The following is a 25,571-nucleotide window of genomic DNA, read 5'->3' as shown; positions in this document are numbered from 1 at the left end:
TGAATCAGCCGGAATTTATTGGGCTCCTTCTTCGGGACCACCCCCAGCGGAGACAGGCGCAGGTCCGCTAAAGGCGGCTCCGAAAAGGGGCCGGCCATCCTACCTAACATAACCTCCTTCCCCAACTTATCCGTAACAACACCCGGATGCTCCAATGCCGAACGCAAATTCTTCTTAACCAAACGAGCCCCTGACTGAACAAACGGAATCCGAAAACCTTCCGCAAATCCCGTTTCCAACAAAACCGCCGCCTCCCTATCCGGGTACCTATCGAGGTAAGGCCGCATCTTTTCCAGCCGCACTGGCGTCACCCCCTTTTCCAAAACCATCCCCCCCTCTCTGCCTACCTCCCCGGAAACAACGCGAGGCTCCGTGTGACCCGCCGCAGGTAGAGCATTCGTGCTTGAACTTGCACTTTGCCCCAAACTTGCAGCTCCCTTCGTTAAAAAGGAAGCACAGCCCCTTTGCGGATGCCACCGCGAATCCGGACTGCCCCCCACCACTAGATTCCCCCCGAAAGGACTGCCCGGCCCTAGCTGGCGCTGTCACCTTCAACCACAAAGCAATGTCTTTGTGGTCCCATTTGATCCCTTGACGCACTGCCTTCCGCTGCCTAAACTGCTCGTCGTACCGCAGCCACGCAATCCCTCCGTACACCCTATACGCTTCACCTATCGCATCCAGATAACAAAAAAGCGCGGAGCAGCACTCCGGCTCTTTTTCCCCGATAACACTGGCTAAAATCGCGAACGCCTGCAACCAATTGGCAAACGTCCGCGGAATCAGCCTGTGTCTCCGCCTCTCCTCTTCCTCTTTCTTGCCCTCATCCCGTTTCGCCCTATCCAAATTAAATTTTTCCAAGGGGAGCAGGGAAAAAATATCCACATACTCCCCTTTCCATATTTTTTCCCTCAAATCCTGTTTTAAATGAGCGCCCAACGGTCCCTCAAAACAGACATACACTTCCCCCTTAGCCCTGTCATCCAACCTTGCCACCTCTTCCTCCCCGGCTCCCCCCGCCTGCGTTTCCACCGAGACCGAACTCGCCCGCGCCTCTGGGGCCCCCGATCCGACCGCCCCCACCCCGCCGAGGCCCCCAACGCCCCAAGCCGGTAACGGGGACATCCCCCCCCTACCTAACCCCGCAACCAAACCCGCCAAACCCCCCAGCAACTGGCCCAAACCCCTACCTAAATCCAGCTGGGACCCCCCACCTACAACCGACTGGGACCCCCCATCCCTACCAGCTAACTCAACCCCCAACTGTACTAGAGAACCCCAGGATGCCTCACCTGGCTGCGTGGGTGCTGTGACCCCACCAGCCGCAGATCCTGAATCCTGACGCTCTGGTCTCCTCAGATCTTCTTCAGCCAGGTGTCCCCTGACCACGCTGGAGCCAGGGACGTCGCTGGCAGGCTGCCCTCGTCCATCTTCAGAGGAGGCGGAGCCACCCTCCTCCTCTCTCCCTGTTCCCGCCGAGGGCCTGCTGGCGGTGGCCTCCACACTCACCGCAGCCCCGTACCGACCGCCAACCTTCTTCTGCAGGGGGCCCCCAGCCACCGATCCGTGGGCTGGAGCCGCCGAACCCGGTCCTGAATCCAAACGCCGCGTCAACCGCCGGGCAGACCTGGCCTGGCCTGCAGGTGAGCTCCGCCGCATCCTAGGATTCCTCCCACGCCCGGGGGTACAGGGAGGAACAGTATCAGCTGTCCCCCGGCGTGAAGGGTCCCTGGTGGGGCTCCTTTTCCGGCGCTGAGCCCGAGGGGACGCCATGTCAGGGCTGGGGCGCGCCGGCGGCCTGGCCCGCCGCGGCCGGGATGCCACAGGCGGAGGAACAGCTGGGACCTCCGCCTCCCCTCTCAACAGCTGCTGCACTCGCTCCTGCAGCCACTCTTCTCCTCTCTCCTCCGCCGCCCTCCGCAGCTCCTGAATTAAAGCCTCCATGCCGGTGAGATTTAGACCTGGCGCTCGTCCGTTTGTCACCCAAAATGGCCCCTGACCGGCTGCTGCTCGCCTCACTTAACCCCTTGACCACCCCCACTAGCCCAAATTGACCAATCCCCCGCCCCGGGGGAAAAGGAAAGGAGGAGGGGGGGGGGTCTCGCTAACCACCCCCCCGTCATGGTCGCCTCCCCTCAAGGCTATCGCCCCCCAGTCCGGCTCTACTTTTCACTCATATGATCTTATGAGTGTAGGACAATAGTCCCGCGGGCGGCCCGATGCGCACAGCATCAACTATGATGCTGTGCGATCCCGTGCGCACGATGTATGCCGCTCCGAGACATATGGCCCGCTCACGGACCGTATTTCTCGGAGGGCATATGGTCGTGTGCATGAGCCCTTAAGGCCTCTTTCACACGGGCGTCATGTTTTTTGACCAGATAAGATGCGGGTGCGTTGCGGGAAAATGCACGATTTTTCCGCGCGAGTGCAAAACATTGTAATGCGTTTTGCACGCGCGTGAGAAAAATCAGCATGTTTGTTACCCGAACTTCTTCACAGAAGTTCGGGCTTGGGATCGGTGTTCTGTAGATTGTATTATTTTCCCTTATAACATGGTTATAAGGGAAAATAATAATAGCATTCTTAATACAGAATGCATAGTACAATAGGGCTGCAGGGGTTAAAAAAATTATAATAATAATTTAACTCGCCTTAATCCACTTGATCGCGCAGCCCGGCATCTCTTCTCTCCTCTTCTTTGCTGTGCACAGGAATAGGACCTTTGATGACGTCACTGTGCTCATCACATGGTCCAATCACATGGTTCATCACCATGGTGAGGGACCATGTAATTGGATCATGTGATGTGACGTCACCACAGGTCCTTAGCCGGCAGCTCAACATTACAGAAGAAGACAGAGATCCGCAACTATGCGATCAAGTGGACTCGTGAGTTAATTTTTTTTTATTTTTAACCCCTGCATCACTATTTTACTTTGCATTCTGTATTCAGAATGCTATTATTTTCCCTTATAACATGGTTATAATAATACAGATCGGGTCCCCATCCCGATCGTCACCTAGCAACCATGTGTGAAAATCGCACCGCATCCGCACTTGCTTGCGGATGCTTGCGATTTTCACGCGGCCCCATTCACTTCTATAGGGCCTGCGTTGCGTGAAAAACGCAGAATATAGAGCATGCTGCGATTTTTACGCAATGCACAAGTGATGCGTGAAAATCACCGCTCGTGTGCACAGCCCCATAGAAATGAATGGGTCAGGATTCAGTGCGGGTGCAATGCGTTCAACTCATTGCACCCGCGTGGAATACTCGCCCGTGTGAAAGGGGCCTAAGGGTATATGCACACAGCAGTGTAGTTTATGTGGATTTTTGTGCAGTTTTCACCGAAAATCCACAATAACATCCATATGTGTTACTTGTGGGTTTTGTTGCAATTTAGGCCCCGTGGTCATTCTGCGGCCCTTTTAATGATGTTGGTTTCTGTTTTCCCAATAAAAGTCAATGGACAAAAAATGCTAAAAATCCATGACAAAGAGACATTGCAAGTCCTGACCATCATGAAGATTTTAGCTGTCATCTGTGCACAGCATTTTAAAAATAGCAATTTACAATTAGGGTAACATCTGCATTTTTTGCAGTGACCAAGATGCCATCCAGACTACATGTTTAAAAAGTGTTGCTCAGTACTTCCATAAGGTCTCAGAAATTGTCCAATGCAACCTTGCAAATATAGTAAATAATTAGCATCGTTCTGACACCTATGAGATAATGCATGTTTTTAGAAATAGAGGATTTTACTCTTGTATAATAATTTACTGATAGATGTTTAACCTATGCAGTAATTCTTTAGCAGTTGTGGCATGATGGGTTCTCCAGGGATCATCATCTGAATATATCAGTTTTTGTTGGGAACCATTACATAGACTTTCATGATTGCACTGACCTTGTATAATGTCCTTCATGGCATTGCCAAGAAGAAAAGCCTCTACTGCCCTCTAGTGTACAAATGGGATAGTTAGCTAAATGATTCTGTATAGATAAATAATGAAGAATGAGAAGTAAGTTCACCACTCTTTTGTTTCTAATCATTCATGGCCTTTGATAGTACTTGGATTGTATGATAAACTTTTATTATCCAAGCTGTATAGCTTGACCATCTTGGACTTTCCATTCCTTCAACCTGTTAACACTTAAAATACACAGTATACATAGCAAAACCTGTAAGGCCACTACAAGAATTTACATTCTACTCTCTGTGGTGTAGAAAATCCCAGTGATGGCTTACTGTCATTTTCTTTTTTGGCATTGGGACCTTTACTGAAGATTGAGATCTCACAGAAATTTTACTTCCCCAGTTTGAGTTGTATTTCGTGCCTCAACAGTCAGGAGTTATACTACTGTGAGCATGTCAAATGAAACTAGGTGGACCATATTAACCATGTTCTGATAGTTCTTTATTAATGCCATAGCTTGGGATCTCTCACACCACTGCCTCCTAATATTCTTACACAGGACATGTATTTTTAAGCAAAATTGGAAATGGACCCTAAAAATTTCTGCTTCTATTTAGATATATATAACGTGAGCAAGTATCGGTCGTCGTTTCACAGAAAGCCTGATTATATTTTCTTCCTCTGCAGGCACAGCCCTTTCAGACAGCATAAAACCAAAGACAAACATGAGATTGACAGGATGACCCTGACTATGGTAAGATTAGCTCTTTTATATCTAAATTGGGCAATATAGTGGACATTCACCTTTCAATTTCTGGCTTGATTGGTGGTGGAGGTACTTTCTTAGATCAGGTGTTCCTCTGTGCATTTGTGACTTTCTCTTCCACTTCCTTGTAAATGTATATGCTACAATCTTTCTTTTCTTAAACATGTCAAGAATGTGGAGCTGCCAGACTCCTTCACTCCAGAACTGAAGTCCCTCTTGGAAGGTCTTCTCCAAAGAGATGTGAGCAAGAGACTTGGCTGCCAGGGAGGCAGGTCTGTATTACACTAAGATCTAGGTTCATAGCCTACTCCAGACGATTTGCTAATGCAAGGGCACCATAGCATACCAGCCGCTGTAATAAAGTCTGCAGTGTGTAATGTGTGATATATTGCATGCACTTCTCAGTATTAATATTTAATAATTCATGTTTAATATTACCTGGCTGGCTCGCCAATAAATTTGGGGAATATCAGTTAACTTTTAATAAGTAAAATTTATATTTGCAGATAAGACATGCCATACAGTCCCAAGAGCAGCAGGGAGTGGTAGCACCTATTATAGATCTTTCTACCCCGCATGGAGATACTAATGGAGTAATTTCACGCCACTATAGGACACTTATGGAAGTACAATATAAAAATGTTGCAACCATGAGTTCAGTGAAACTCGCACCATTTTGCAAGCAAGATCAGTCAGTTTTGTTTGCGATTGCGTTCGGTTTTTTGATTAAAAAAACTGAAGGTTTACAAACAACATCTCTTAGCAACCATCAGTGAAAACGCATTACATCCGCACTTTCTTCCGGATGCAATGCGTGTTTCACTGAAGCTTCATTCACTTCTATGGGACCAAGGCTGCAGAAAAAACGCAAACTATAGAACCTGCTGCGTTTTTCACGCAACGCAGAACTGATGCGTGAACAAAAACTCTCATGTACACAGACCCATTGAGATGAATGGGTCAGGATTCAGTGTGGGCACTGAGCGTTCACGTCACTCATTGCAGCCGCGCAGAAAACTCGCTTGTGTGAAAGAGGTCTAACAGTGACTTTACTATGGACCTTCTCTAAGTTGCAGTCCTGCAAGGGAGGGGTTTGTTTTTGTTGTATTTCATTGTTTTTCATAAAAACTATTAATAAAAATGATCTGATTTAAAGAAAAAAACATTTAATAAGTAATATTAATATCTCCTGTCATGCTCGCTAGGGAAATAGGGGAGTGTGACTGATCAGTAATATTAAAGATGGTAGATATTCCCATTTTCCCTACTATCTCATGAATCAATCTGTGTTTATAATCCTACTACAGCAGCCTTTGATAGCACCAGAAATAACATACAGTTATCACATAGAATATATGAGACACCTTCAATTATACACTGGTGATATAGAAAGAGTATGCTCAACCTTATGTGTGGTGGCCCTGTCTTCTCCATTTGGCACCTCACAGGAAGTAAGAGCCCAGTGCCTGGGTATATTGCTACTATATTCACGCATGCCTACCTAGAATACATTGTGCCTGTGATACAAGCATGGGCAGGGGGATAGGTGGTGATTGGGTACCACAAGGCAGTACATGGGAATACAGCTATTCAAAATCATGGGTCTAATGTAAAGGGGTTCAGACCCAGTGGATGAAGTTGACTTTCAGCACTGTACCAACTGCATACGTGCATTTAGCAGTGAGTTCCCCTCCATTTTGTAGAAGATTAGCGATGAGCGAATTAATTCATACAAATCGATTGGTTCATCAAGAAGAATTCTTGGGCAATGAGGGGCAGACCGCACTGCTTGAATGACAGGGCTGGACATCAAGCCCGGCCCTGACATTCTTGCACCTAAGCTGCTGCTCCGAGTACCATTGCAGAGGCTCTGCTGCTGCTACAGAAGCAGCGACTGTGCATGCGCTGCGGTCTAAAAGTGTAGCTGCCCATGCACAGTCGTTGCTCCGTGAATAGCAGCAGAGCCTCTATGATTGCTATACTACTCTGGGCATTGCCGCAGGCGTAAGATTACCAGGGCTGGGCGAGGTGTCCACCGTGGACAGGCCCTCACTGCTCAATAACTTTTTGGTAAACTAATCAATTTACACAAAACAATTCTCTCATGTCTATAGAAGATACGTGCTGTGCATGGAAATATGATACGGTTCACACAGTATAAGTGGGTTGTTTTGAAATCGCCTTCTTTTTTTTTATAATTGAGTCATCAGACCCTCGCAGACATTTTAGAAAGTATGAGTAATACAATCCATTAGCTTCACAGTAAAGTGGGTCCTTAATAATGGTTTATAAATGGGGAAATCTTCCTGCGGCTGTTTTTTTAAGCTGGATGAATGAGCATTAAATGACAGTAAAAGAGACATGAAGCTCGAGAACACTCCAAATGTCCTATTAACTTCTTTTCTTCTTGTAGTGCGCTGGAAGTTAAGGAGCACGCGTTCTTTAAAGGCATTGATTGGCAACAGGTGTATATGCAAAAGGTAAGACTTCATGATCCACAAGTTGTGTATATGTGGAGCTAAACCGTTGGGATCACTTGATTGTGCGCTCACCATATGCTCCTCTTCATTGTGGAGCTTGCAGAAGTGGCGTAAAAAAAATGATTGCAATAGAAATTCACATTGAGCAGAAGTGGAAGGTTGTGTGATTGGTCTGTAGTGGTGTATGTGTACCATGGTATCTTTATTATGCTATTGAATGTGGTGCTGTGAAATGATCATTGTCTTCATATACCTATACCCAGACCACCAGCAACTTCTGAATTCAAAGAGGTGCTTAATTAAGCCAATAACACACCAGAAATTGGAATTATTGGAGTTATTACAATATTATAATTGACAAGCCCCCTCCCCTGTACCCTCTAATTCTGCTCATCAGTAATGCCCTCTGCTTACAGAAACCTCTACCACAGCTGCTGTGCGGGGTAGAACTTTCCTAGGGCAATCTGTTTAAGACCTGTCTCTTATCTAATGCCAGGACAGCCTGTCATTAACTCCTGCTGTAGGCTTTTAATTGAGAAATTAATATTGACCTGTTTGCAAAATAGATGAAAATGTAACTGTAGATGAAGGCTGGGATTGTAAAAAGACTCATGACATATTGTGGTGTTCCTGTAGTATACTCCTCCACTGATTCCTCCTCGAGGAGAGGTAAATGCAGCTGATGCCTTTGACATCGGGTCCTTTGATGAAGAAGACACAAAAGGAATTAAGGTACCATATGGTTCCCCTGTCTCAACATTACATTACTTTAAATATTTCTACACTTTTCTGATCTTGTGGGCTTGAAAGGCTTGGTTTTAATAATTAAAAGGAGCCTGTCACCTCCAAAAACCATCTGAAGCCGCCAGCAGTACCTGAGAGTAGCCAGCAGTGTGTTTCTGACGATTGTTTTGTTCCTGAATGCAGATGCGGCAAAAGCTCTGAAAACGTTCCTTTATCCCCTGGCGGCGCGCTTCTCTAGACCTGCTTGAAGTCAAGGGGGCAGCGGCCTCCTTGCTTCAAGTCAAGGTAACCACGCCCCCTTCGCTGTGACTGACAGCCGACAGTTTGGCTGGCTTTGCTGAACTCTCTGCATAAGTGCTGTCAGTCACAGCGAAGGGGGCGTGGTTACCTTGACTTGAAGCAAGGAGGCCGCTGCCCCCTTGACTTCAAGCAGGTCTAGAGAAGCGCGCCGCCAGGGGATAAAGGAACGTTTTCAGAGCTTTTGCCGCATCTGCATTCAGGAACAAAACAATCGTCAGAAACACACTGCTGGCTACTCTCAGGTACTGCTGGCGGCTTCAGATGGTTTTTGGAGGTGACAGGCTCCCTTTAAGCACAGTGAAGATGACATTGTGGCTCTGTTCACATTAGCATCATGGCTTCAGATCCTAACACAGCCCTGACATCTATTCTCATAGACCTGCTTGACTTATAATTGGTTCCTTCACTTTCAGGCCTGGGCATCTTTGACAGCAAGAATGTCATAGCAGGCTGTTCTATTCTTGCCATTGAAAATACCAGGACCCATGATGTAAACTATAAAACACAAGAAATTTGTGAAGCGTGCTTAAAAGGGGTATTCCAGGATTGACTTTTTAAAAAAATATATATATTCTTCCTCGCTCTGCTGGACCTATGAAGGGAAACAAAACAATAGCTGATCTCAGGCAGACCAGCTAAAGAAAACACTGTGGAGCCTCATTTAAGAGTCTCAACACAGCAATCCAAAGGGCAAAGCTCCCTGGGAAACAGTAATATGCAAAATAACTGTGGAGCCCCAGTTATGGGTCTTCAACACAGAGAAAGCCAGATATCCTTCAAAGGAAGGAAAACCGAGCAAAGGGGTGTCCCCATTACAGATCACCAGATCCACCATATTAAGTGGCCCCTAGGTCAAGATTCCGCTCTTTTACAAGCTTTAAGGGTGTGACGGGGAAGACCTAAGCCAGTTATCCATCCACAGACAGCTGTTTCGGGGTGTTTCCCCTCATCGGTGTGGAGTAGGATTCTGGCTAACCAGGAGCAATGCCTTGGAGACTACTCAAACAAAACAATAGCTGATCTTAAGGAGATCAGCTAAAGAAAACACTTTGAAGGGTATCTGGCTTTCTCTGTGTTGAAGACCCATAACTGGTGCTCCACAGTTATTTTGCATATGGACCTGTGAAGGGAAGCATACTTACTTGCTCCCCACCACTTGGTTTTGGCTCTGTCCCAGCTGTCTTCACGGTTCTTCAGTCCCAGTATGTAAACTTCTGGCGTGTATGGGGTCATGTGCACTGCTGCAGCCATTGACTGGCCTCAGTAGTGACATGTTCCCAGGGGCCACATAATCCAGCAGGGGCCATTAGCTGTAGTGGCTCATGTAATCCAGTTTATGCTGGGACTGAAGCTCAGTGAAGACAACCAGGGATCTGGTGAGCTGGTTTCTCCAGTCCTTATCCACTGTTAAAACATATGGACATCATACCCTCTCCAGCCCAGTATCTCCATCTTTGTCACTTTAGAGGCCACATTCTGAAAGAATTTGCCTCCAATGAGATAACCCCTTTTATTAATGTTTTGTCCATGTTGTGTTTTACAATAAGAGTGTCAAAAAGAGATCAATAATTCAGTAGATTTAGGGGCATACACAGTAAAACTCCATGTATTATTTATCTTCTGTGGAAAAAAACACATTTATCCACATTTATTGCTAAATAAAAGCTATTATGGAGCTTGGCAACATATGAAAGCTAAAACCGTATTTTAGTCTACTAATTCTTCCTCTCTTACATTGATCTAAAAATCTGGAGTCCTTGTAACGGGACTCCTTTATGATATCATCTACCCTGTTATTCTCTTGTGTATGAAGATTAAACTAGTGTTTAATGCTCTAATGACCCGCCTCAGTCAGTGACCGCTCAAGCCATTTCCGCTGTGTTGAGCCTTAGAACAGGAGTTGGAGAGGAGTGGGGACTGCAAATGTTTAGTGGGGTGACAGAAGCCCAGCCTGATCGTGGGGGTGCCAGAAGTCAGACCCTCAACAGTAGGACACCAATGACCTGAGGAGAGGACCAGGTAGAGATCAAGAGCATAAATATAGGGGATGAAAAGATTGCAATGTTATAGTCCTCTGAGGTCTGAGGGCGCCCAAAAGGTCTAACTGCCCCATACGAGGACACCAGTAGTAAAAATGTAGTGTCATATTTGGGGACTCCATTGAACATGTTAACATTGGGGTAAAAGAGCCTAAAGTCAATCCTCTGATAAAGACCATCCATTACAGTTCACAGTATAGGCGAGTAATATTATCAAATAACCAGTAAGCTTTTCTCTGTAATATTACATTATATTTTCTATAATTTCCTGACTGTTATAGTACACAATAATACATTCTCAACAGGCACAAAGCTACCATACTGTCTGTTGCAACCTCCGATACATAAGGCTGCAGAGGAACAGAAACCACAAGGTTACACCTCAAAAAATGTTTTGTCTGATACAATCTGACTCAGAATCCCCACAGCTCCACAGCACATTATTTCTGCTATTGTTTTTACATCACAACTTCCTTAAAGGGGTTGTCCAAGTTATATTTATTGATGACCTATCCTCAGGATAGGTCATCAATATCAGATTGGCGGGGGTCCGACACCCGGCACCCCCACCGATCAGCTGTTTGAAGAGGAGGCGCGCGCCGTGCCAGCGCCGCCTCCTCTTCACTGCTTACCTTCTAGCCGTTGCATCTGCAGGGGTTAGCAGGTGTAATTACTCCCAAGCCATCCCATTCATTTAAATGGGACGGCTTGGGTGTAATTATACCTGCTCACCACTGCAGATGCAACGGCTAGAAGGTAAACCTGGGGGGGTAATAGCAGCAGAGCTGGAGATACTGTCACGTGTGTATGCAGAGTATGCTTTCCACTGCACCTTCACATTTTTCCCTCATCTCACAAGCCTGATTTCTCTCTCTAGCTTCTTGATAGTGATCAGGAACTATACAAGAACTTCCCCTTGGTGATATCTGAGCGTTGGCAACAAGAAGTTGCAGAAACGGTTTATGAAGCTGTCAACGCAGATACTGATAAGATTGAAGCCCGGAAACGAGCCAAAAACAAGCAGCTTGGTCATGAAGAAGGTGAATTTTGTAACTGTGCACAAGGAGATTATTAGTACATGTGCTGAAAAAATGGAGTCTGAAATGTAAATCTTACAGGGGTTGTGAGATCAGTCCATAGGTTGTGTCTGGCATTGCAGCTCGGTTCCATTGAATGAATGGGGCTGAGCTGCAGTACCACTCACAACCTGTGGAGAGGTGAAGTGCTGTCTGAACAAAGTGCACTGTTGGTGAATTAGTGGTCTGCTGCAGTGTGATTGTTATTCATTGGCTGATGAGCCTGCTCTCTTTCATAGATTATGCACTAGGGAAGGACTGCATTATGCATGGCTATATGCTGAAGCTGGGAAACCCTTTCTTGACTCAGTGGCAGCGGCGTTACTTTTACCTCTTTCCAAACAGACTTGAATGGAGGGGAGAAGGAGAATCTCGGGTAAGATCACTACATAGTTAGGGAAACATTTGTAGTGGAGATCCACCAAAGATATTTGGTAATGAGAAGCATCGGGGTGGGGGGGGGGAACGGTGTGTCAGAAGACTATTAATGGAGATTTCCAGTTAGGCTACTTTCACATATGCAAAGTAGAGGATCTCAAAACCGCTTCAGTTTGATTTAATGCAACTAGCTGTATCTGTTCCTTTCGAATGCAGTTGTATTAAATCGAAAGTGAACAAACCGGAAAAAAATGGAAAAATGCATAATATAGTGCTAGTGCCGGTTCAATTTTTTTTACTGTCTGAAAAGAACACACCTGGCACCATTGACTTACATTGTTTTTAGTGCCTGGTCCGGCTTGTTCAGTTTCGCAAACTGGACACGAAACCGTTTGCAGCAGTTTTGTGTCCAGTCACAGAACGCAATAAACAGCAACAGAATGCATTCTGATGCATTCCGGTTTGTTCAGTTTTGTCCCCATTGACAATGAATGAGGACAAAACTGAAGCGTAGCCTTATACGTAAAGAAATTTGGGTAATATATTTTGTTTCGACTCCTATAATTTGCAATGCTTGCTTTCAGTGAATGGGAATATTTTTATACCTAGATGCTTAAAGGAAACCTGTCACCGGGATTTTGGGTATAGAGCTGAGGACAAGGGTTGCTAGATGGCCGCTAGCACATCTGCAATACCCAGTCCCCATAGCTCTGTGTGCTTTTATTGTGTAAAAAAAAACGATTTGATACATATGCAAATTAACCTGAGATGAGTCCTGTCCCTGACTCCTCTCACGTACAGGACTCATCTCAGGTTAATTTGCATATGGATCAAATCAGTTTTTTTACACAATAAAAGCACACAGAGCTATGGGGACTGGGTATTGCGGATGTGCTAGTGGCCATCTAGCAACTCATGTCCTCAGCTCTATACCCAAAATCCTGGTGACAGGTTCTCTTTAAAAACCTGCACATACCTCCAAAATCTAATAGTCCAGGCAGAAAAGTCTGAAACTCAGCAGCCTGCTCAAAGAAGTAGTTCACACTTCTTAACATCAGTAGATATAAAGCTGATGGGTGCTGAATGAATACTTGAGAATCCAGCTTTCTAACCAAGGTATAAGTAGTTCATGTATTCCACCACTGATTTTTGGTTTGAGTCAGAGCTGTTCATCAGTCCGTTCACTAACCCTGAGAGGAGTACATGTAGAGCTACTTATACCTACTATATAAAGCTGGATTCTCAGGTGCAGTACTGATCATTTTTATATTGATTGACTGTGCATACCTAACACATCACAGCTGAATGCTTGCTACTGTATATCCAATTTAGATATTTTTCTGCAAGGATTGAATAGCTTTTCCCTACATTGATAAGAATAGGAGGGAGATTTGTGTTGCCGATGAGTTTTAGCCTACAGAGGATTGCCTAATATTGCCTCCAATTGTGAGCAGTATTACGTCTTTATGTGTTCTCATTCTATGAAAACAAACGGCAATCTATAAAATAGTGAATTAAAAAACAGATTATGCTAGAAAACTACAGAACCTTTCATTTATGCAGCAATTAAAGGGGATGTCCAGAGTTAAAAAAAATTCTGAGCTAAGCTGATAAAATACAGACAAGGCAATATCTGCTTAAAAACCGTCCAGTCAAGCACTGATGCTCCTGTACATGGCCGAAGTGATGATGTGCAGGAGCAGTGAGGATTTAACAGGTTAAGGCCCCATGCACACGACCGTTCCGTTTTTTGCGGTCCGCAAAACACAAAAGCCGCCCGTGTGCCTTCGCAATTTACGGAACAGGCGGCCCATTGTAAAAATGCCTATTCTTGTCCGCAAAACGGACAAGAATAGGACATGTTATATTTTTTTTTGCGGGGCTACGGAACGGAGCAACGGATGCGGACAGCACACGGAGTGCTGTCCACATCTTTTGCGGCCCCATTGAAGTGAATGGGTCCGCATCCGAGCCGCAAAAACTGCGGCTCGGATGCGGACCAAAACAACGGCCGTGTGCATGAGGCCTTATACTGTCTTTTTCTGTCATTTTATCACAGTCCGCTGCCAGATTTCTTTTTAGCCTCTTAACACAATGACGTACATGCACACTGTATGTAATTTCCATGTGTGGTATGTATGCAGCATCAGACTGGCCTACCCAGAGTACCAGAGGATCCTCCAGTAGGCCCAGGCACTGATACCCAAAGGTCCATGAGAAAAAAATCCCATTTGGAGCTGCCTTTAGAACCAATCACTTACTACAAGGGTCTATTTCATTGAATCAAAACCTATTAGACTTTACTGATGATATAGGAGTTTGTCCCCAAAATAATTTCCTCTGGTGAACACAAGGAACCCCAGTCTGACACTGCATGTATGGAGTGAGTTCATGAGCTGATCTCACTCCATACGCGATGGGTGCTGGGTGTATAATACAGCTGACACGTGTCGACAGTTAGCAGGATATCAGTCATTTAAACCTTCAAATGCCACGGTCACCTCCCACTGAGCGCACCCCATGCAGTGAAACTTGTTGCTTTGCAGCCTGGAGCCTTGTGAAGGCTCCCAGGCCTGAAACAGCAAACTGTGGCATGGTTTAATAGGAATCCCCATAGACTGTATTGGTAAACTTTTGCAGTCTGTGGTATAAGGCATCAGACAAATGCATGCACAAAATAAAAAAATATTTTTTTTTTATATAAAAAGACTACAGAATTAAATTCAAATCACCTCCTTTCCTAGTTTTACATATTAAATAAACAATAAAAAAATAAGCATAATTGATATCGGTGCATCCGAAAATGTCCAAACTATTAAAGTATAAAAATCTATCTGTGCCTTAACATAAAAAAAATAAAAATTGGTGAATCACTGTTTTGATCACCTCGCCTCCCCCCCCCCCCCCTTCGCCCCCAAAAAAATAAATAAAACGTGATCAGAAAGTTGTATGTACCAATATGGGACCAAGAAAACCGACAGCTTGGACAACAAAAAAACAAGCCTTCAAAGCTCTGTACAGGGAAATATTAAATGTTATGGGTGTCAGAATATGGCGACGCAAAGATTTATTTTTTTTCCCCCAAAGTTTTAATTTAAAAATTTTTTATTTTAAAAGATGAGGAAAACTATATACGTGTATCACTGTAATCCTACTGAACCACAGGATAGGATTGTCATGCCATTTTTAGTGCAAAGTAAACATCGTAAAAACAAAACCCAAAAAACAATGGTGGAATTGTGGGGGTTTTTCAGTTTCACCCCACAAAGGATTTCTTTCGCATTTTTCAATGCAAAATATGGCCATTAAAAAATAGCCCTCATAAGGCTATCTGAACGGAACAGTAGAAAGTTTTGGCCTTTGTGGAATGTGGAGAGAGCAAAATGAAAGTTGTCCCTGTCCTTAAAGGGGTTTTTCTGTAATGATCGCATTTTATCTACTGCCTACAGCCTGCCTCGTGAAACAGAAGATTCATACATACTTGCTCCCCGCTCCTCCGGTCCCCTCCGGTGCCTCCACTGTCACCATCGTCTGGTCCCTGCAGTGTTTACATCCGGCAGTGCATGGTCATATGATCTGCAGCAGCCAATAACTGGATTCAGAGGGGATGTGGCCACAAGCAGCATGTCACTGCTGAAGCCAGTCTTGATTGTAGCGGGGCATGTGAGAATTGCCCATGCACCGCTGGACGTAAATACTGTAGGGACCCAAAGATAGAGACAGTGGAGGACCAGAGAGACAGGGAGCAGGTGAGTATGAATCTTCTGTTTCAGGAAGCAGGCTGCAGACTTTAGATAAAATGCAGTTATTACATGAAAACCCCTTTAAGGGGTTAACCCTTAGGCCAGCTGGTGGACCCTGTTGACTTATAATGAAGTCCATTGGATATGACGGAGGCTTCTGATGAAGCCCATAATGAAAGTAAGAATAAAGCCTAATGTGGTGCGATTATAACTTTCGTGTGTTTTGACCAGAGGCTCAATCACTAGACTTAAAGAGCGATTAATAGCTTATTGATCATTTTGTGTCTTATTTAGGAATCCTGGCGTATATATATAAAAAAACATCACCTGGTAAGGTATTAGTGCTCTAAGTATAAGATGTCTCTAGTAGTGTAGGATCTTCCTGTAGCACAGCTGTGATCCACAGTCTCTATTCTTAAAGGGCTTTTCCCATCTCGGACACTTGTGACATAGCCACAATGTATGCCATAAATGTCTGATAGATGTGGGTCTCACCTCTGGGATCCGCACCTATCTCTGGACAGGGCCCCCCGTCCTGCATGAATGCTTCAACCAGAGGTCTATGGGGATACGCAGGCTATTCTATTTCCACATCTCACAAGTTACGGACTCTATCAGGCATTTATGGCTTGTCCTGTAGATATGGCACACCTGTCTCAGATGGGAATACCCCAGATTAAAATATCAACTCTTTCATAAGGATTTTCCAGATTTCAATCATTGTCATGTACAGTAATGTGAAGGTTACTGGTTCCTTGCACATATACATTGAAATACACTTTGGCACAAAATGTTGAGACTGTATATAGAGTGTGTATATGTCTGCTTTAATACAGATGTCATAGGCTCCCATTCACTCCTTGTTTTGCTGTGGTATACAGTGATTTCTTCAGAATTGTATTTCATAGAAATAGTTTATCTTACTGTGTTGACCATAAATGTCAACAGTTGAGCAATGTATCTTATATTTTGTTCTTTTTTTTTGTTTGTTTTTTGCCGTGCAGCAAAATTTATTGACAATGGAACAGATCGTGTCTGTGGAAGAAACCCAGATAAAGGATAAAAAATGCATCTTGTTGAGGATTAAAGGGGCTAAGCAATTCGTCTTGCAGTGTGAGGTAAGTCTGTTTTAATATGGGCTATAGACTGCAGTATAAATTTACCTGACGTTTTTTCCTTCAAGCAACAAAAAATGAAATCATACACCATGACTTTTTCTTATTTCAAACATTTTAATCAGGGCTTTGGGTGTAGCTCCATTGCCGGCAGTCGGCGCCCGAACTACTCCGTCTTGTAGTGGACAGAGTAATACTGTAGTAACAAGCTCCCTCCACTATAAGGTTGACAGTGCTGTGTAGTTTTATCACCGACTTCTAGCAAAGCAGCTGCACCCAAACAGATGATCACTGGCTTATCCTGAGAGCTGGGCAACTCCTTTAGCATTGGTGACATCTTTGGAAGCCCTTAGAGTGCATTTATAAGGTATGGACATATGTTTTAGTTCATGTTTGATCTATTCTAGTTTTTAAACATATATGGAACCAGTTCTCAAGTGGGAAACATTTACAAAAAGTAAAAATAGATGAATAAAAAGCAGACCAAAAATATGAAAATGTGGAGATGATGAGAAAGCTATGTCATGCTTGGTTTAAAAACATATTACAAGATGGTTGCACCACATTAGGAAGTCAAAAAGGTGGGGTGCACGTAGTGTCCATCTGGGTCTGTTAACCAAAAGAGGAAGAAGGCCGCAGGTTTCCAAATCCGTTCGTTTGGTATTACAACCCCAATGCCAAAAACGTTGGGACATTTTCTAAAATATAAATAACAGTAAGTAAAAACTGAAAGCAATTATTTGCCAATCTAATTTTATTACCCATATTTTATTCACAATAGATTATAGGAGGAGTTGATTTTTATTTTATTTCATGAAATGGCAAATTATCTCATAACATATCATGGCATTCTGTTTTTATTTACATTTTACACAGCGTCCCAATTTTTTTTTTTTATTGGAGTTATTATTCTCCAGAACATAGATTCCCCCATAAATTACAATGAATCTTTCGGTGTTTTTGCAGGGTTCCCTGTAACTCAAAGATCATATGCACTAGGCAATCCCAATAAATACTCGTTATTTCTGTGCAGTTCTGATTTATTTATTTATTTATTTTACACTTTTTTTTTACAGAGTGATCCAGAATTTGTACAGTGGAAGAAAGAACTGACTGAAGCTTTTACCGAGGCCCAGAGGCTTTTACGTCGAGCTCCAAAGTTTCTGAACAAGTCGCGGTCCGCAGTTGTAGAGATCTCCAAACCACCACTTAGTCACAGAAATAGCAATGGCCTTTAGGGGGCAGGACAGGACCAAGACATCTTAGGGATAACTACTTATATAACACCTTGACCAAGGTCCACAGCAATGTTATTAGTTACTTGTATGGTCCTCAACAGCAAGGTGTATATAAAAGAAGCTTTGGGAGCCTGCATCACACATTGTCTACTGAAGACTGGTCTTTACCGCCTGAAGTCTCGAAGAGGTCATGCAGCTTGAGGCAATGAAGAGATGAATTTTCACTAACAGAAGAGTTGTAAAAGTTGCCAAATTTAGTGATTGCTCATCATTCAGTTGCATCAGCTTATCCTGAATGGCCTGTGCTGAAGAAGCAAGGCATCCCACCCTTGCTTTTTATCTTGGCATATGCATGCTTTCGTGTATGCCAAACAAGAATATGAAATGGTTTTTGCAGTAGTTGCTTTTACGTTAATTTTTATGTCTGAAATTCAACATATCCCTGGATGGTTTTGGGAGGGATTGCTGTGTCGCAAGAATGTTCTCAAGATGATAGCTTTCCTGAGTGTTGCCATAATTGTCCCCTGAATACCCTTTTTTGTCCTCCTGACTTGCACTGTTGACGTTAACTGGCAGTGTGTCGAAATGGTTATGCACTTCAAAGTAATGACTTTTATCTGTCCTGTGGTTATAAAATGTAGATACTTCATGGGAATACATACCAAGAATAATCACCCAGTTCTGTATCTTCACCAGTATAGTGGCTACCACTGTCTTGCCGTGTATGAGGATAGAAATATACTAGTAGAGCAATTATCGGTAAAAAGGAGTGCATGGTAGCTTTGTCCAGTGTTCTGGTAGCCAGTTAGCAATTTTAGCACAGATATTAAACAAGCTCATTTTACAGATACGTTTACAATTGCTATAAAGACAGCTTTCTTGCCATTTCAGGTCAATTGCACTTTTTTTTTTTTTTTTTAAATCAAATTTATGCTTTTGTGAATAGTAGTTGAGAACGTTGGAGAACCCTGGTACGTGTCATGCTGTAATCTTAAATCAGTCCTCATCAGAAATTCTTGTCCTTGTCCTCCATATGTCCACCATTGGGCTTCTCATTGCTGTCCTACTGTCAGGCATCATCAAAGCTACAGAGCTATGAACATTTATAGTAAGACTGTGTATCTAAGGAAGGACAAGACAATCAGTCTGATCTTTTGTTGCTACCTACTACATACACCTGTGCTAGGTCGGAACAAGCACTCACTGGAAATGGCATCTCGGGCTGATGGGGACTCTACGCTTCAGCTGTCGCTTTGGCTGCACCACGCATTTTTGCATCCCACTTTTGATTTTACCAATTAAGTGCAAAGTGCCAATGGACTCAAACGCTTCCTAGATCCACATTCCCTGTATTTAACAGAAACTTTTTAATGTATTTGTAAATATTAATTTAAGAATTAGTTACATGGGAAGGCAGCAGGAGCATCGATCTATCTGCACCTACATCTGCAGCTGCGTTTTACATAGTCTCAATTCTTTTCAATGCCTTTTGCTCATCGTATGCATTCTCCTTGGTTTAGGTAAATGCAGTGGTACTCACCGTTCCATGGGCAGATTAAACCACCGGGGAAAGTGTTATGAATGTGATAGATTTTTAGTGTAATGGAAGTAAAATGGTTATTGGTTAAGTATAACTGAACTACTGTGAAGTATCAATCCATGTATGTATTACAATCACATGCAGTGTTTGAGAGCAATTGTTAGATGTTACATTTAAAGGGAACACTGAAACCCATTTCATCTGTATTTTACTCCTAACCCTGGATTTCTTCCTCTTGTCAACAGTGGTAGAAAAAATTCATAAAATATCAAATGCAAGAAATGGTTACAAGATAATCTTTACTACTTTGAAGGTGTTAGCGAACCCATACACTTAATGCCTAGTGATAAACCATGTAACCTTGGAAGATTCACTCATCCATCTGACATAAGTAGTCTTTCTGTAAGAAGGGAAGAGAGATGGTACCCGCTTCTTAGTATCTATCTGTCCATAGCACCTTATCCCTTCTGCTCACATTTCAGAGCCACAACCCTGTTTGTCGTCATTTCCATAGAAGTGTCTATTTTCTTATCGTACTGTAGTTTTAAAGAATTTATGGAAGCCATAGTTATGGATAGAGTTGTAATGACTGTTACTGAGCACTGATGTGCAGATCCTGTAAAATGCAGCAATAACAAAAGATTCACCACTGCATTCCAAACATGGACCCATTTAGCATGGTGGCACCTTATTTTGGAAGTCTGATTCATATAATACAGTATTTGTCAAGTATCAACATAATGCTGGATTTATTTAGTAGGTTAAAGGGGTTGGCTGCTTTTTGCATACATTTCAGAGATGCCATTCACTGAAGTGTAATGGCATAAGGAACTGCTACATTTCTTCAGGGCTTACCACAGAACCCCCCTTCTTTCCCAGTGCTCATGTAGATGTGGACAAGCCATGCTATCCATAGATTCCCAATATGGCAGCGCTGCCCCCTACTGCACAGGCAGTGAAAGCTGTCAGCGTAGGCCCTGAATCAGAGAACCTATGGATGCCCTGTATATGTGGCCTGACTGAATGCTTTCAGCGCCTGCACAGTAGAGGATACAGCCGCCATCTTGGGAAGCTGTAGATGGCATAATTTGTTTACATCAGTACCTGTGGGGAACAGAAGGCTCTGCCGGTTATGCAGAAAGTAGACTATTTCTAAGTTTTGTGGGTCTATTTAGAGATGGTAAAAGAGAGTAAAGTACAGAGAATTGGCTACACAATCCTGTATGTTATGAAGAATAGCCCTTCTACATAGAGCAAACACCTTCCCCACTTATGGACATATACATTCCTGTGACTTGACAGAACAGTTAGGCCATGTCTAGACAACTAGGAAAACTGGTGATTATTAGCAGGTAGCATATGATGTAACCAGTAGTCACATTGCTGCTTCACTGATATCTTGCAGTCTATTTTCCGCATGGAGTATTGGCATATATCCCAACTTATACTGGATCTGTCATTTACTATCCCATATTAACTCAACACTGTGAACATTCCTTCGGTCCACATTACGCTCAGTTATAACACGCTCTCTAGAGGAGATTTATTTTGTAACCATTTGCTTGCTTGTTTTTTCAAAACCATAAATCATTCCGATATCAACTATCGGGGGTGATTCATTTTACCAGTAGCCTGTATGACACAAAACACGGAAACCTCACCAACACATAATTCCTGCGTGATTCCTCCTCCAGTCCTTTACAATGCATCTACTGTATGTTTCTTCTTCTGTTTGGCCCTGATATTCCATTTTTTGTAAAGAAGTGTTTTTGTTTTATAAGCTACAGTATGTTTCATGACAAAGTATAGCTAAATTCTGATCTATTAGCCTAGCCTTGTCGGTCAGCTACAGAGATTATGTCTGCAATTCAGACAACGGAGAACGGATCGCACAGCCATCATGGCGTCTCACCTGTATGAGCTACTGAAGAAAAGAACATATTTGTTTGCCTTGTTCAAAGTAAGGAAACGCATGCCACACATGCGCGCATTGGTAATAAGGAGATGGCCTGAGCACAAAGTTGAAGCCAAGCACATTCCTAGAGAAAAGCTATTTTTCTAGATTGGTTGTCATGCCTGTCAAGCTGCTCAGATACAGAGCTTCACTACTAGCATGGAGTGCCGACACAATTGCACCCGGAAAAATTTCCAATTTATTAGACATGATTTTGTCATCAAAACCTCGTTCTGTTTGCATTCAGTCTATTTTACTGGTGTGTCCCTTGTGTAGCTGTTCCTGTGAATGCACAGTATCCCACTGTAAATATAACTCTGTTATATTAATGGATTGGATGTGTTAGTGTTGCATGTTCTTAATAATTACCAGCCCCCTTCTTTTTTTATTTTTTTTATAAAAATATGCACATGTAGAAAGAAGTATGATGGGCATAGATATGAAAGAACAGAGTACATACTATCATTTGGTAGTCACTTGCTATTGGTATAAACAACCATGACTTCACCCAAAATGGCCTTTATCAGGGCATCCAGAATAAAAATGGCATTTCTATCTGTTCACTCCTACTTAAAAGCACCTAGATAGCGTCATACTCCTCCCTGTCTGTTGCCAATAGAGGTGCCATGTTCAATATGGTTTTAGGTTAAGGTTCTGCTCATATTGATATTTGCTTTCCATCATGGGTTCAAGTTTAAAGCGTTGCTGTCAAGGATACCAGAGTGTCAAGGTTTGTTGAGACCTGTATGAAAATTGATCCGTCATGGCTTTATCGGAAGTCATGACGCTACTGTGAACCAAGCAGAACTATAGTAGAGTCCGCAGTATCACCAGGGATCCAGTATCTGTCATTGTGCCAGGAGCACTGGATCTGTCCAAGACCATAAGATCCATCACAATAACCACAATGTAACAAAAACCTGTACAAAGTTCAGTAGGAATACAGAAGTTGTGCCAATATTGGTCTCTAAACTGTTATGAACAATTTATGTAACCTAGTGATCTATATTTTTATAGATTATATGAAATTACCCGTTGTGAAGATCATCAAAATCTTAGTATAGCGATAAGGGAATATAAAAAGCTTTTATCCATTGCAGATCTACGTTAAAAGTTTAAGATATCACTTTATTTGGGGTCCCTGGTTAAAATCACAATGGTCTTTATTGTGGGGCCTCCTCTGTCATGGTCATACAGTGATTACACGTAAATATAGTTTATGTTGGTATGTTCAGCTTTTCATGACTATGCCTGACAACCCGATATCAAAGATGTCTTCAAAATGAATTGCCGTACTGGAAGAACTGTGCCAGTCTATTAATTCTCACATACAGCTAATAGGAGCAAGAGTCCTGCCCTGTATCATTGCTTCCTGAACTCTGATTAGGTTTTGTGTCCCTACATCTGCTCTCATGCAAACCATTCTTGAGTTGTGACATCACTGTTTCATAAAGATGTACATATTTCATCCAAGGTAAGATAACACCTATCGTCCCTGTACAACAGAATTGTGCATATTCAGTTATTCTGTCTGAAAGATGTCATAATGGACTTGGCTGTATTTTGGTAATGAAGGTAGTTATGTAGGAATAGAACAAGAGTTATATTTTAACAAGAATTCATTTTATATTATTTATTAAATCCATGCATTTCTTCGATGTTGCTGACATTCCACAGAATTGTTTCTTATCTGTATAGTTGGTTATTTAAGGTGTGCTGGCAATTTCATTTTAAGTAGAACTATCCGCTTGATTCTGTTTTTCATAAATAAACGCCAATTGAACCCAGAAAACCATGTCCAGTTTACCGTTTTGTCCTCCACACCTGAATGATCTGCACCATGACATGTGTCACTGGTTCCTTCTTAATTATTCATATTTATTTTTTATGCTTCTTATGCAGTAGCACTTCATAGTGAGCTTTGTTTTTTGAGACCTCTCTTTATAAGCACAAGATATGCAATGCTATTATCCTATACTGTATATACTATACAATCTACACACACTCACTTAATTGGTCTGAAACATTTCCTTGTGCATACTGAATGGGCGTACACACGATGTTTGCTCCATAATTATAATATTAACCAGCAAATGGCCCTGCTAGCAGCATGCTGGCACCATTCAAAGCATCAGAGCCTAGCACCCACCAGGAGTGCCACTATAGAGGTTAGAAGACTTGATTCTTCTACAATTGGTGCACTACGTAAAGCAGCATTCCCTGAACTACGGCTCTCTAATTTTTGAATAACTACAACTCTCATTGTGCTTTCACAACCGTCTGTGGATGCATGGAATTAGCTCGAAAACGGCTGAAGACTGAGTTTACAGTTAAATACCATGTAGTAGTTGAATACTGCTGGGAACAGGGCATAATTCAGTAATTGAGGAAGATGTCTATACTTAAAGGTCCCTCCGAGATCACAAGGCAGTAATCTACTGGCTAAGCCTTGTTTTCATGGGGTCTACAACTGGTGAAATGGACCCTGAGATGATCGGTAGCGTGGCCACTGTAGGAATTACTCAGTATCCTTGCTGTCATAGTAAAGATAGTCTAAACCATTCCTGAAGCCATCAATGAAGTTCATATAAAACTATGAGTACTTGTCACTTCCTACCCATTCATTAAACCTAGTGGGCGACAGTGAGTGCACAACAAGCATTTGCAATTTTTACAATGAAAAAATCCAAATAAGTTGTCAGATGTGTTTAAATGATCATTCATGGTAATATTAGTTGAGATTGGAACCAAATATTCAGTTCACGGGGAACAAGGAGGTGTCCTCTATAGAGCCCTGTTAGGGAACCCTTTTTATGAATTTTGTGGTTAGAAACCCGCTTTTTGCTTTATCCTTACTTTTTCTATTTTAAGAGGCGTATCCTATAGTAATGACCCTTTTAATATGATGGAGAATCTTTATGAAATACTGAACACGTGTGATCATCAGAAATACTCAATAGGTTCCTGATCACATATGTATATAGTATGTTGCCTTTGTGCTACTGAGCAATTAAATGATTTCTCAGCAAGAAGGATTTACTACGGTACATGCAGCATTATATGTATTTATATTATTAGTCATATGTCACATTAAAAGAACGCCTGCACCCCCATTTTTTAGAGAGTGATTCTGTTATAGTAACCTCCCTGGTGTTCTAGAAGTATGCTGGATTGGAAAAGCCTCATGCAGTACATAGCTAAGCATAAACTATTCAGGAATTATTCTATTTAAAGAGGTATTCAATTATGTAAAGTTATCCCTTATCTACCACTGGGACTCCCTCTGATCACAAGAACGGATACCCGATGGTGGCCTCCCAAAATGAATGGAGCTGCTGGTCGTTTTTCCATGGGAGTTCTGGAGAAAGCGGAGCTCTGCACATAGCCATCTCTGGAACTCCTATATTAATGAATGGAGTGGCCGTGCACATGCCTGACCGGGTTGGCCATTCATTTATGTGGGTCTCCATAGGATATGGTTATCCCGTTCTTGGGATTTGTGGAGGTCCCAGTGGTAGGATCCCCACTGATCTAATAGTTACTTTACATAACCAGGATATCCCTTTAAGTATCTTGTAGCATTCTCTAGATTTTGCACAATCACAGTGGTTGGAGCCTGATTAACTAAAGCAACATTTTCCTAAATTAATATTGAATATTTTCGCAATATTTCTTCACCCAAGTTAAAGAGAATAGACACGTTGGAAATGTAATTATTTTAAAAAATATATATATATATATAATATAAGATGAGGGTTATAGTGTTTTTCCGGGAGTAAAATTATCTTATTAATTTCTGATCCACAAGGGTCCAACTCCAGACACCAACTAGTTTTTTTTGAAAAGGCCATGGCACTCTGGTGAGTACTGAGGCCTGTTCGCAGCTTGCCAATCTCACTGGAGCGCCGCTGCCTCTTCAACATGCTGATCGGCAGAGATGCCAGAAGTGAGACCCCCACCGATCTGATACTGCTAACCTATCCTGAGGATAAGTCATCAATATTCTACTCCCGGAAAACCTCTTTAAGGCTACTTTCACACTAGCGTTCGGGGCTCCGCTTGTGAGCTCCGTTTGAAGGGGCTCACAAGCGGCCCCGAACGCATCCGTCCAGCCCTAATGCATTCTGAGTGGACGCGGATCCGCTGAGAATGCATCAGTCTGCCAGCGTTCAGCCTCCGCTCCGCTCAGCGAGCGGACACCTGAACGCTGCTTGCAGCGTTCGGGTGTCCGCCTGGCCGTGCGGAGGCAAGCGGATCCGTCCAGACTTACAATGTAA

The 25,571-nt window shown here is 43.0% G+C and overlaps 1 protein-coding gene across 2 annotated transcripts in view; it reads left to right on the top strand.

The window, feature by feature from the left end:
* The window catches only part of GRK3 (G protein-coupled receptor kinase 3), a 323,566-nt gene extending 301,887 nt beyond the window's left edge, over positions 1-21,679 (top strand). For both annotated transcript variants that reach the window (XM_040416568.1, XM_040416567.1), the window contains exons 14-21: positions 4,609-4,675; positions 4,859-4,959; positions 7,101-7,167; positions 7,804-7,899; positions 11,128-11,290; positions 11,566-11,702; positions 16,452-16,565; positions 17,639-21,679. In XM_040416568.1, the coding sequence (XP_040272502.1) occupies positions 4,609-4,675; positions 4,859-4,959; positions 7,101-7,167; positions 7,804-7,899; positions 11,128-11,290; positions 11,566-11,702; positions 16,452-16,565; positions 17,639-17,800 (907 nt within the window). In that variant the 3' untranslated portion in view covers positions 17,801-21,679. The remainder of the gene's footprint in view (positions 1-4,608; positions 4,676-4,858; positions 4,960-7,100; positions 7,168-7,803; positions 7,900-11,127; positions 11,291-11,565; positions 11,703-16,451; positions 16,566-17,638) is intronic.
* Positions 21,680-25,571: the final 3,892 nt, after the last annotated feature.

This window comes from Bufo bufo, chromosome 2, assembly GCF_905171765.1.
Source record: "Bufo bufo chromosome 2, aBufBuf1.1, whole genome shotgun sequence".
Taxonomy (NCBI): domain Eukaryota; kingdom Metazoa; phylum Chordata; class Amphibia; order Anura; family Bufonidae; genus Bufo; species Bufo bufo.
Note: the sequence above shows the minus strand (reverse complement) of the source record. Positions and strands in the feature narration are given on the sequence as shown.